The 14,055-nt window shown below is 38.0% G+C and overlaps 1 protein-coding gene across 3 annotated transcripts in view; it reads right to left on the reverse strand.

Annotated features, from left to right (window-relative positions):
• Positions 1-4,021: 4,021 nt before the first annotated feature.
• BARX2 (BARX homeobox 2) overlaps positions 4,022-14,055 on the reverse strand; it is an 80,247-nt gene continuing 70,213 nt past the window's right edge. For all 3 annotated transcript variants that reach the window (XM_053691543.1, XM_053691544.1, XM_053691542.1), the window contains exons 4-5: positions 12,562-12,646; positions 4,022-4,885 (exon numbers count right to left, since the gene is read on the reverse strand). In XM_053691543.1, the coding sequence (XP_053547518.1) occupies positions 4,592-4,885; positions 12,562-12,646 (379 nt within the window). In that variant the 3' untranslated portion in view covers positions 4,022-4,591. The remainder of the gene's footprint in view (positions 4,886-12,561; positions 12,647-14,055) is intronic.

Raw genomic sequence — 14,055 nt, forward strand, 5'->3', positions numbered from 1 at the left:
ATTAAACAAGCTGCCAAGAACTGTGGTCTAGAAAAGACTATTATATACCACAAAAATGCAATTACAGTTCATTTTAAATTGACACCTCATTATTCTTTTCGTTAACGGAAAGGTAAACTATTTACTTCTTGGCAAGTGATTTTCATTCTACAAGCAAAGAAAAAGTCTGTAGAAAATACTGCTAGGTCTTTATAGGACACAAAATATAGAAAATGAACATTAACAACATATTTATGAGTTATAAGGAATAGAACTAGCCTTGCCAAGCTGGTTCATTTAAGCAATGTGTACACAACAAAGCTCATACAAAACTCCTAAAGAGATGTGATTTAGCTAGGCTTTCAGATTCTTAAAGGGACAGTCTTTTCAGAAGTAACATTTCATGATTCAGATAAGGCATGCAATTTGAAACAACTTTTCATTTTACTTTTATCATCAAATTTGCTTTGTTCTCTTGGTATTCATTGTTGAAAGCTAAACCTAGGTAGGCTGGTATGCAAAAAAAGTTTACAGCTAGACAGTGCTAGTTCATGTGTGTCATATAGATAGCAATGTGCTCACTGCTGGGAAGTTACCTAGGGGTCAGCACTGATTGACTAAAATGCAAGTCTGTCAAAAGAACCGTAATAAGGGGGCTGTCTGCAGAGGCTTAGATACAAGGTAATCACAAAGGTAAAACATATATTAATATAATTGTGTTGGTTATGCAAAACTGGGCAATGGGTAATAAAGGGATTTATTTTTAAACAATACAAAGCTATGAAGTACACTGTCTTTTTAAAACATATGTTGTGTCATTTAAAGGGACAATAAATACTTAATACATTTTAGAAGCATAGTAATGAGTTTTTTCCTGCCTCCCTATAGTTATGGGTGCCACCATGATAAAATCTAGCTATCACTTCATTTCAGTGCTGGCGTGTTTGCGCATGTGCAGTAACACTCCTTTAGATACTTGCAGTGAAATCTAGGTTCCAAAATGGCGGCACAATTATATAGAGGTGAATAAAATGTATTTAGTGTTTATTGTCCTTTAAACCTACAATAATTCATCAGTTCACTACTTCACTCCCCTGGTACTATATAAATTATTAATTGTAGTCTTGGAACATATTGTCATGCAGTGTAGTTTTACTGTAGGACCTACTCAATATAGATATAGGAAGATACAAATGTTAGATACATTAATGCTATAAAATACAAACTCTTTATCACAAAGCACAGTCAGTTATCTTTTTAGTGCCTTAAGTTAAGACAAGACTTGCCTAATCTGTGCTTTTGGGGAGTTTAATATATTAAATACAATAAAACACTGCAAAATTGCAGTCACAATTAAACTTTTATGATTCAGATAGAGCATACAACTCTTTTGGTATGTTTTATTGAAGAGAATATCTATGTAGCCTCAGGTGCATGCATAATATAAAGCTGCTGTGTTTGTAATGTTTATAACAATGTGCTCAACAATGTATAATTCATACATTGCTGCAATATAAAGGTCAGGACACATGCACACTCCTGAGCTTATCTAGGTTCGCTTTTCAATACAGTATACTAAAAGAATGAAGTTAATAAATAATTACACCATTCAATCCCAACTAAAAAAGCTATAGAGAAAAACCTCCTGACTTGAACATCAGGTGTGATTTTTTAATAGGTCATGTTATTTAATAATACGGTTCTCTCTGAATACACTTTCTGAATCATAAAAGTTTAATTTTTATTTTAAAGATCTAGCTTTCTATAAAAGTTTAAAATGTAAAAATAAATTTCCTGGGTCATATTGTCAAGCAAACATACATTACATAAAGCACAATTCAATCCCAACTAAAAGAGCTATAGAGAAAAACCTCCTAACTTTAACATCCGGTGTGATTATTTTATAGGACGTCACCTAAATTGACAGCTGAGGTTTCTTATCTGCTATTAAATCCGACACTGCGGATCAGGTCTGCCAGACCTCGATGAATACGGCGAGCAATGCGCTCGCCGTATTCAGCATTGCACCAGCAGCTCACAACGCTGCCCCCTGCAGACTCGTGGCAAATTGGCCGCCAGCAGGGGGGTGTCAATCAACCGGATCGTACTCGATCGGGTTGATTTCCGGCGATGTCTGTCCGCCTGCTCAGAGCAGGCGGACAGGTTATGGAGCAGCAGTCTTTGTGTCCGCTGCTTCATAACTGCTGTTTCTGGATAGTCTGAAGACTCGCCAGAAACAGGGGCCATCAAGCTCCATACAGAGCTTGTTAAATAGAGCCCAATGTCTGAAATGCCAACTCTATGTATAATAAGATAAACACATTTTATTAATCCGTGTCATTCAGTAAAATGTATGGCATGTGACTGGCATCACATTTAGGGATGTACGCATCTTGACAGATATGTATAAAATATATGTACAATCTCATATGATTAAAACACATTTGGTATAAATTATTTTGTGGTGCAGATAAATATTTATACAAGCATACAAATATATTTTAACACATATATACTAAATATGGACAATTTGCCTTAAAACCCTGCTCTTAGGGTTAAAGTGAATGTAAATTTTGATGCTAAAGTGCCCGGTTTTTAAAAATTCGATTAAAAGCAGGGGCACTTTAATTCATCAAAATTTACATTTCGCTCCTGTTGTGAAAAAAAAACTTACCTTTTAAAGTTGACAGCAGCTCCAGCTTCCTCTGGTCGTCGCAAGCCATTTCTGATGTCAGAAATGATGGATAGGTCATCCTCCAATCACAGCTTCCCCCGGGGGAATCCGTGTCTGATTCAATGCCGTGATTGGAGGAAGCCGGATTCCTCATTTTAGACCCAGGAAGAGGCTTTGCAACTGGTGGAAGAAGCTGGAGCTGCTGTGATGTTTAAAAGGTAAGTTTGTTTTCACAACAGGAGTGAAATGTAAATTTTGATGAATTAAAGTGCCCCTGTTTTTAATCGAAGTTTTAAAAACTGGGAACTTTAGCATCAAAATTTACATTCACTTTAAGGTGGAGATTTTGCAGTCCAAGAGCAGGAGTAGACAACTTCAGGATCTGGATTCTGCAGCACTGATCACTCTATCAGCTTTAGCCAGTAGGAGAGACATACAGGGAGGGGGTGGGACTAAAGTCCCTATACAGAACTGATCAACATAATTCAGAACAGTAGCAAAAAACAACATACTTACACACATCACTGGAAAATTGTGACATCATTTTTCACAAATAATTTTGGTAAAAAAATAGGTCAACCCAACGGCTGAACGCAGAAGGCACACTTTGGGTTTTAGCCTGTATGTATGTAACTCTATTTCTGATGCATATTTTTTAGACAGTTTCACTATGAAATAATGGCAATAAACTACAAATAAATGGTTTTGTGAGGTATAAATTTATTTCAATAGAGAAAATCCATTTGGTTCAGGTTGGTTCTCTATGGAATCCAAAACTAAACAAAATGGAAGACTAGAACCCAGTTTGGATAAAGCTCATCTTTAGAAGCCTGTTGTCTCATTAGAACATCTAATTCTACTGTTAATAATCCTTCTATTGTCATTACTGCTGGGGCCTTTATACCGTACACTTTAGAACTTTATAGTGGTTGAATATGGTAAATGGTATTGCCAGAGAAATCTATAGGATTGCTCCAATGCATAGATATATTTTAGTGTTTTTGTATTTTTGCATAACCTCCTCTTTCTGCCGTTTTGTTATACATTTTACACAACCAGCCCAATATATGCCAGTAGGTCACGTGTATAAAAGTCGCCACCACTTGTGCATTCTCAAAAGTGCTGCAATTACTTCAATGTCCCTTTATAATGTGTGAGTGTTTTCTTTTTATTTTGGTAAAGGTTGTTTTTCCACTGCAAAGTCCCAATTTTAAAAGCTAATCTCTTTTAACCAATGTAGTTATTGGAGTTTTCCTTATTATCCAATGTGCATTAATGCAGTAGTATCAGTCGCACACAAACATGCATTTGTTGCTAGTTTCAATATGAATTGACAGCTGTTACATCATTTTTTTCATCTACAAACTATTTTCAAATGTTTAATTACACCTTTATTAAAGGTATGATAGAATGTATTTGTTTCCATGTCCTGTTAAATTCCACCCAATCAAAACCAGATATGATAAATAATGAGGTGCATCTACTTTAGACATCTCATTATGAAACCAGTAATATAGCTATAAAAGTACTTTTTGGTAGACAATTTGTAACATGCAACATATAAACACTTCATTTCAATCCATCGCAAATTAAGTCACAATAGGGACATTTTATTTTTCCCATATTTTTTTCTTCCTTTTCACTGTAGCTTCTGGCAAAAAAAAATATTAAAAAATAAGGAACACTATATACATTGTCCAAACACAGCAAAATATTTCAGTTGTACATAATGCAAGAGTCTTTTTTTTGCAGCAGTACCGTATCACTCACTATTCTGTCTCTTCTGAATGGCAGTTTCTATTGATTCCAGGGGAAGACACTTAGAATGGGGTAACTTCTGCATTTCACAAGTCCCTACATCTGTCCAAACAGCAGCCAGAAGTGTGTATTTGTGTTTTATATGCAGCATTTAAATAGTTTGTTATAAATATTCTCTGTTTAGCTCAGGGAAGCATTTCCTCTGGATGAGCTCTCAAGATGAGATGCTGAAGAGAACGATGGTGACTGCGACCCTAGACTCTGGCATTCCTCCTCTACATTCAGCTCATCAGATTCTTCATCATCGTCATTTTCATTTGTCCATTGGTTTGGTTCCTCATCATGTCCTGTGCCATCAGATGCTTCTGCCAACCGATTCTTCTCTTCTGCCTCTATTTCTTCAGAAGTCGGGATGGAATTTTTCTTGGGACGCCCTTTAGGTTTAGTTGGCGCTTCTTGACCTCCTTTCAGCACCTAGCAGGGAAAGATTGATACTTTAAGCTTTATCAGGTTATGCATTTGTTGCATACAAATTTCATATGTATTTGTAACTGTATATAATTCAACATTTGTATTGCTATTTTGTACTGCTGCCTGGTTTAATAATCATGCGCTCTTTTTTGCCTATAAGAATTGATCCCCAATATAATTTAACCATACCTCAAAGGGACACAAAAATGGTTGCTTTAAAATTGCAGAATAGAAACCCAAAAATATTGTGATTCAGCATACAATGTTTTTAAAAGATCCAATTTACCTTTATTATCAGATTTGCTTTCCTACCATGGTAATCTTTGCTGAAGAGATACCTAGGTAGTTTTCTAGATCATTATATGGCAGGAAATAGTGCTGACATCTAGTGCTCTTGAAAAATGATAAAATTCTTGCAAAACTGCTGTCATATAGTGCTCCAAATACATGCACACTCCTGAGCTAATGTAGCTGCTTTTCAACAAAAAACTACCAAGAGAATGAAGAAAATTTGATCAAAGAAGTAAATTGGAAAATTGTTAAAATTGCATGCTCTACCTGCATCATGAAATAAAAATGTTGAGTTTCATGTTCCATTAAATATGTATCTTTTATGACCTTTAAAAAATAAATAAATAAAAAAATGTATGCTTACCTGATAAATTTATTTATCTCTTGACACAATGAGTCCACGGATCATCATTAATTTCTGTTGGTAATATCACTCCTGCCCAGCAGGAGGCGGCAAAGAGCACCACAGCAAAGCTGTTAAATATCACCTCCCTTCTATCCTACCTCAGTCATTCGACTGAAGTAAAGGAGAGAAATGAAGCAACAAGGTGCAGGTGTCTGAAGTTTATAAAATACTAACAACCTGTCTAAATAACAGGGCGGGCCGTGGACTCATCGTGTCAAGAAAGAAAGAAATTTATCAGGTAAGCATTAATTTTGTTTTCTTTCTAATAACACAATGAGTCCACGGATCATCATTTATTACTGTTGTGAATCAATACCCAAGCTAGAGTACACAGATGATAAGGGATGGACAAGACAGGAAATCTAAATGGAAGGCACCACTGCTTGAAGAACCTTTCTCCCAAAAGCGACCTCAGCCGAGGCTAAAAAGTCAAATTTATAGAAGTTTGAAAAAGAGTGAAGAGAGTACCAAGTTGCAGCCTTGCAAAACTGTTCCATAAAGGCTTAATTTTGAATGCCCAGGAAGAGGAAACAACCCTCGTAGAAAGAGCCGTTACTCCCTTGGGAGGCTGCTGTCCAGCAGTTTCATAGGCAAAGCAAATGATACTCTTCAGCCACAAAGAAAGAGAAGTAGCCGTAGCTTTCTGTCCTGTACGTTAAACAGAAGACTGAAGAAAATCCTTAGTCGCCTGTAAATAGAATTTTAGTGCACGAACCACATCCAGATTGTGTAGAAGCCGTTCCTCCTGAGAAGAAGGATTAGGACACAAGGAAGGAACAACAATCTCCTGATTAATGTTAGTGTCTGAAACTACTTTAGGGAGAAACCCTAATTTAGTACGTAAAAAGGATACTCATACTGCAATACAGAGAGCTCTAAAAATCTGCGAACAGATGAAATAGCGACAAGAAACAAAACTTTCCCAGAAAACAATTTAATCTAAAGAATGCATCGGCTCAAATGGAGCCCCTTGAAGAACTTGAAGAACTAAATTAAGACTTCAAGAAGGAGTAACTGGTTTGAATACAGGCCTGAGCCTGACTAAGGCCTGACAAAACGATTGTACGTCTGGGAGTCCATCAGACGTTTATGTAACAAAATAGACAAGGCAGATATTTGACCCTTTAGGGAACTTGCCGATAATCCCTTCTCCAAACTTCTTGGAGAAAGGACAGAATTCTAGGAATTCGAACTCTACTCAAAGAGTAGCCCTTGGATTCACACCAGTATAGATATTTACGCCATATCTTATGGTAAATCTTCCTAGTCACAGGTTTATGAGCCTGAATCATGGTCTCAATGACTGATTCCGAAAATCCACGCTTGGATAAAATTAAGCGTTCAATCTTGAAGCAGTCAGCTTCTGAGAAACTAGATTTGGATGAAAGAAGGGTCCTTGAATTAGAAGGTCCTTCCTCAAAGAAAGTCTCCAAGGTGGAAGAGATGACATGTCCACCAGGTCTGCATACCAAATCCTGTGAGGCCACGCCAGTGTAAGGAGTATCACTGATGCCCTCTCCTGCTTGATTGGAGCAATGACCCGAGGTAGAAGAGCAAGCTGAGTAAATAGCTATGCAAGACTGAAATTCCAAGGTACCGTCAGAGCGTCTATCATTACAGCCTGAGGGTTCCTTGACCTTGAGCCGTACCACGGAAACTTGGTATTCTGCGAAAAAGTCATGAGATCCAAATCCGACTGACCCCATTTGAGAATCAGGTTGGAAAACACTTCCGGATGGAGTTGTCACAATCACCCAGGAAGATCTACAAAAGCAGGTTCCCTTGGAGAGATGATCCTGAGACAACCATCAAAGTAGAGATCCCCTGTCTCCTGCTCCAGCTGTAATGGCGGAGACAGATCCGCAAAATCTCTGTTACACTGCCTGAGCAATTACCTCCATGCACTGAGACCAAGGCGAGGACTAAAGTGCTAGGCAAGAATTAAAAATTTCTTGATTTCCTGACTTCTGTCAGAAAAATGTATTGATAAGGAGTCTATTAGGGATTCCAAGAAAAACTACCCTTGTAGTTAGAACTGAGTAACTCTTTTCCAAATTCACCTTCCATTCGAGAGTTGAGAAAATTCTGGGAGCTGTGGCAAGGCCGAAACGTAAGAGCCCCGAGCTGGAAGTGTTTGTCTAGAAAGGTAAACCTTAGAAAACTGTGATGGAACCTGCAAGTAAGCATCCTTTAAATACACCGTGGTCATATTAACTGACTCTCTTGAACCCAAGGAAGAATGGAACAAATAGTTTCCATCTTGATTAGACTCATGAATAAAGTTGGTCTGACAGTTCCCTCCCTCTTGGGAACCACGAACAGAATGTAATAGAATCCCAGACCTCGTTCCTGCTTTGAAACAGAAACTATCACTCCCAGGTCGGAGAGCTTCCATGCAAGTATAAGAACGCCTCTCTTTTTGTTGGATATGCAGAAAATCTTGAAGGCAGAACCTGCCCCTGGGAGGAAAAATCTTAAACTCCAGTTTGCATCTCGAAACCAAGCTTGAACGAAGAAGAAAAACTTGCCCCCACAATATCTGGCCCCCGGATCGGAGGCAGGCTCTTCATGCTGTCTTTGATTCAACAGCAGGCTTTTTGAATTGCTTTCCCCTATTCCAAGACTGATTGGGTCTCCAGGAAGACTTGGACTGCTCACGCTTGGAAGAGGAAGTGGAAGGATTTTCCTTGAAAATTCGAAAGTAACTAAAATTACTCTGACGTCCTTTTTATTTCTCTTATCATGAGGGAGGGAATATCCCTTACCTCCCATAATATCAGAGTTATCTCTGTCAAACCAGGTCCAAACAAGGTCTTTCCCTTGTAAGGAATCGCCCAAAGTTTAGACTTAGGTGAGACATCCGCAGACCAGTATTTTAACCATAACACTCTGCAGGCCAATATAGGAAGCCTGAAATTTTAGCTCCCAGCTTAATAACCTGAAGGGAAGCATCTGTAATAAAGAAGTTGGTTAATTTCAAGGCCCTTATCCAGTCCTGGATTTTTTCGATGGGAGTGTATGTCCAATAGAAATAGACAACACATCAAACCAGTATGCTGCCGCACTAGTGACGTTAACACTGCAGGTAGCCATTGTAAACCCTGGTGTACATACATTCTTTTGGGCGACCCCTCTAACTTCTTATCCATAGGATCTTTAAAGAAACAACTATCCTCTATGGGAATAGTAGTCCTCTGAATAGCATGGAAATTGCCCCTTCCACCTAGGGAACGGTCAGCCAAGACTCCTTAATACAGTCTGCTATAGGAAACATCCATTCAAATTAGGAGATGGAGAAAAAGGGATACCCGGTTTCTTTATTCCTTAGCCATAATCTCTGTAGCCCTTTCTGGTACAGAAAATACTTCCACCATAGAGGGCACGTCAAAATACTTGTTTAGTTTTACTGTACTTTTTAGGATTGACTATGCCGGTAGTGACAACGTCATCCAGGGTAGCTTAAACCTCCTTACGTAACAAACGGAGGTGTCCAAGCTTAACCTGGAGGAAACAACTTCAGTATCCGATAAAGGCATTACACTGTCTGAGTCTGAATTTTCCCCCTAAGATACTGCTGAAGGTTCTTCCTCTTTAGGCTTCTGGGAAGAAAAAATCGGAATAGCCACTACTGAATTAGCAACTTTTATTCCCTGATTGAAAACATTTCCTCTTGTGCTCTCCCTGCAGCATGGGAAAGGCAGACAATGCATCAGATACTGCCGGTGACATTAGAGAAGCGATGTCTTGCAGGGTAACTCCAGGTGGAGTTTGAGATGAAGCGCAGGGCACTGCTTTTGTGGGCGATAAAATTTGGGACACTTGAGGAGACAGTTGCGGCATTATTGAACATTGTCATAAACTTCTGAACAGCATCCGCCTTAGAAGGAGTTGGCTCAGAAAAAAGTCTATCCCTATAATTTAAAATAATCTCAACAAATAAGGAACAGAAAGGGATTTGTGGTTCCACATTGGCATCAAAAACATAAGGAACAAGTGACACCTAGCAGGGCCTCTTGGACCATTCTGACTCACAATGGATGAATTATTCAAATAAACTTCTTAATTTTTTTTAATAAAAATTAAAACAGAAAAACGTTACTGTCTCTTTAAATTTTAAAACTTAACTTTTGTATTTTTGTGTGCAGAAAAGGTTAATTCGGTACACAAATACTGCAGAACCCGTCTACACCTCAGCTTAACTTTGCTGAGGTGCCTATTAGCCCTTCTGACACCAGTTACATCCTGTCAGTTAAAGATCCGGAACTCAGCTGTATCGCTGTCCGGTCCTAACACATATGTAAACACTCTGGGGACTCTGCTCCGTTGCTTCTGATAACAGGAAGTGCAGAGAGAGCGGTGCGCAACGCAAATTGGCGCCACACATAGCTCCGCCCATCGTGGGCATTTAAAATGGCACTGCTTTTGTGGGCGATAAAATTTGGGACACTTGAGGAGACAGTTGCGGCATTATTGAACATTGTCATAAACTTCTGAACAGCATCCGCCTTAGAAGGAGTTGGCTCAGAAAAAAGTCTATCCCTATAATTTAAAATAATCTCAACAAATAAGGAACAGAAAGGGATTTGTGGTTCCACATTGGCATCAAAAACATAAGGAACAAGTGACACCTAGCAGGGCCTCTTGGACCATTCTGACTCACAATGGATGAATTATTCAAATAAACTTCTTAATTTTTTTTAATAAAAATTAAAACAGAAAAACGTTACTGTCTCTTTAAATTTTAAAACTTAACTTTTGTATTTTTGTGTGCAGAAAAGGTTAATTCGGTACACAAATACTGCAGAACCCGTCTACACCTCAGCTTAACTTTGCTGAGGTGCCTATTAGCCCTTCTGACACCAGTTACATCCTGTCAGTTAAAGATCCGGAACTCAGCTGTATCGCTGTCCGGTCCTAACACATATGTAAACACTCTGGGGACTCTGCTCCGTTGCTTCTGATAACAGGAAGTGCAGAGAGAGCGGTGCGCAACGCAAATTGGCGCCACACATAGCTCCGCCCATCGTGGGCATTTAAAATGGCAATCTCCCGGTTGCCATGTTTATTGTAAAGTTAAGCCACCGGGAGTTAGATAAACATTCTGTCAAGCCTCTTTATAACCCTTCCGTAACTTTCTAGGCAGCTGCTTAGCCAGTACTATATGTGAACAGTGAACCATCTCATACTGAGCCAATCTCCCCAGCCCCAGTGATTTAAGCCACCGTGAGAAGTAAAAACACCTCATCTTGAGTCTATCTCCTCAGCCCCAGTGCCTGCCTAAAAAGTGCTGTCATATAATCCCCTCCTTTTATTTATAGGAGGCTCTATGTCCCAGGTAAATAAAGTGCTCCACTTCCTCTGAGATCATTTATTTCCCAGACCCAGAACAAAAAGTCAGCACTTACCTTGTAAATCTTCCAGACAGCAAGGCAGCTCACCAGGTTTGAGAGGTCCTCTCCCTTACATAGCCCTGTGGAGAAAAGATAAAGCCTGAGTAATATTACTTAGGCTATCAGGATTAGGGCAGCATACATTACATGGGAGGCGCAGTGAGAATTATGTCCCACAAGTTCCCATTGATCTAAAGCCACCACTGCTCTACTAAAGAGACTGATATGGACTACGGCTACACCCCAGAAAAAAGCAGCACAATCTTGTACTACTTAAAAAATAATAAACTCTTGATTGAAGAATCTTTTACTAACACCTAACTTTACCACTTCCTAGCTCTAATGTAGGCAAAGAGAATAACTGGGGTGGGATAGAAGAGAGGTGATATTTAACAGCTTTGTTGTGGTGCTCTTTGCTGCCTCCTTCTGGGCAGGAGTGATATTCCCAACAGTAATTAATGATGATCCGTGGACTCATGTTGTCATTAGAAAGAAATAATGTTTATGGAATATTTCCTAAAATCAACCTTCCTTAACCCTCACTTATTTTAGGTGTTGTACTGCGAGTGCTGCAGCTGTTTACAGACTGGATGCGCATGCTCACACCACCTTCTACCCAGCAATGTGCAAACACAGATTGTAGTTACAGCTTCTGGAATGGCTGAGAAACCGGCTGACAAGTTGGGAGGGCCAAAGCAAAGCAAGGGTAAAGGGGGTTTGATTTTTAAGGGTGGGTACAAATCTCTGAATTGTGGAAGTTTTTTGTTGAAATGTTGCTATGGCAGCAGTGTTTTGCAACATTATTTGTAGCTTTGTGATACAATGTTGAAAAACACTGCTGCCATAGAGTACTACAGACATGTGCACACTCCTGAGCTCTTATGAGCCTACCTAGTTTTACTCTTAGTCTTTATATGCACACTTTCTGAGGCACAAGTTCCTACTGAGCATGTTCAAGAGTTCACATTTTATACATATATGGATCTGTGATTTTCTGATGGCCTAACATGATACAGGGATCAGGGAAATGGATTGAAATTTGTCAGAAAAAAAATCTACTGGTCATTTGAAATTCAGAGTATGTGCTGTTCCGTTCTATTTTTATTATACATATATTATTATGCAGTTATTCTGCATATAATTAGTTCTTTAAGTAGTTAGATAAGATAATTAATTAAAGATATTCAAATTTCATTCACAAACTGCTTTTTTCATAGCTAACCCTACTACAAAATATATTATTGTTCCTAACTGGTAAAAGTGTTTGTAATGCACTTCTAATTTCACCTTATAAAGGTGTTAGATGGATGTTTGCTACAAAGCATGATCCTCGTCTATATCTTTAATCTTTCAATGTTACTCCTTGGTCACTATAAACCTGAAACTACTGCCTAAAATGAATAACACAGCACTATGCAGAACAGGCAATGCAGGCTTTTTCTTTCCCTGTAATGCTTTTTCAACTAGGCTTTTTGAGTATAATAATTTTCCTTTCAAGTCTTTACTTTTAAATATTATACTAAACAGGTGACTAAAGATGTGCAGTAAACAAAAAGGCTTTCTCAGCTTACAAGTTATTTGAACATACTTACAATTTTTTTCCATTTCATGCGACGATTTTGATACCAAGTCTTCACTTGCAGTTGAGTGAGGCCTAAGGACTGAGCCAAATCGAGACTGACAGAAACAGAGAGGCAAAATTAGGATTGGATCATACAGTGTAAATCGAGCAAAATATTTGCTTTCTAGTCTTGACCTTATTAATATTGGTAGAAATTATCCAGTAAATGTGAATTAAAGCACATAGATCAAAATACGTTTCCAAAACCTTCCCACAAATAAATACGTTGCCTACAATCCTTAATGTCCCAAGTCTCTATGTAGCAACCAAGTTAAAACTAACTAGAATGTCCGTCAGGCAATCTCTTACATAAATTTCAAAAGGTAAATATGAGTAACAAATATAAAATGATAGCTATCATCTTTCTTTCATTCTTTCTTTCTTATTTCTTTCTTTCTATATCTATCTATCTATCTATCTATCTATCTATCTATCTATCTATCTATCTATCCATCTATCCATCTATCCATCTATCTATCTATCTATCTAACTATCTATCTCTCTATCTATCTCTACTATCTATCTATCTATCTATCTATCTATCTATCTATCTATCTATCTATCTATCTATCTATCTATCTATCTCTATTAATATGACTATCATTGTTCTAGGTAGAGATGGATTATTATAGCACAGATATCAGGAAATGCCCTTTAGAATTTAGTCATTACTGCAAATAGAAAACATTGTGTAAGTACGGTAAAATACAGAGAATCTTTGATGAACACCAAGTTAAGTGCTACTTTGTAATTAAGAGGTTGCCTGGAGCAGTAAAATTATAGCCTCTTTTAATTTTTAAATTCACAAGGTCAATGTTCCTTCCCACGACTATTTTGAAGTTTATTGTGGTTACTGAGAAACAGCTTTGAAGTAACATATAATGGTTTGTTGACTAGTGATCTCTTAGTTATCTGCTGTCAAAAGATATTTTAATATGGTAATTGAAAATATGACTATAGAGTTAATGCATGCAAACGTGAAATTCCCTACTGGGATTGCCAGGGTAGGGTTAGTTCTTTCAATACGTTCCAACAAAAATCTCTTTGATCTTGAGCAAGTGGGTAAGGAGGTGCTAGTAATATTCAATACCCATAAATATCTACTAGTTCAGAGCTCAGTAATGGGTATTTAAATTCTTCTCACACTCTGTTGACATCACTGCACAGCTGACAAAGAGTTTGAGTCTTAAGATACCAAGGATCTAGATTTGATGGCACCTCAATAGTGCCCTATCATACAGTCTTCCAGAATGACAATAGTATACGTTTAGGTAGGCAAAGTATGCACCGGGTGCCAAATCAGGCTTGCCACTTGTTTTATCAGCCTTTGAATTAGGAATTGTTTCTACATTTTTAAATGCTTGAAAAAAATATATCAAACTAATAATAGTATTTTGTGACATGAAAATGTTATGAAAATATGAAATTCAAATGTCAGTGCCTACTAATAAAGATTTCTTAAAAT

The sequence above is a fragment of the Bombina bombina genome, chromosome 8 (assembly GCF_027579735.1).
Source record: "Bombina bombina isolate aBomBom1 chromosome 8, aBomBom1.pri, whole genome shotgun sequence".
NCBI classification, from domain to species: domain Eukaryota; kingdom Metazoa; phylum Chordata; class Amphibia; order Anura; family Bombinatoridae; genus Bombina; species Bombina bombina.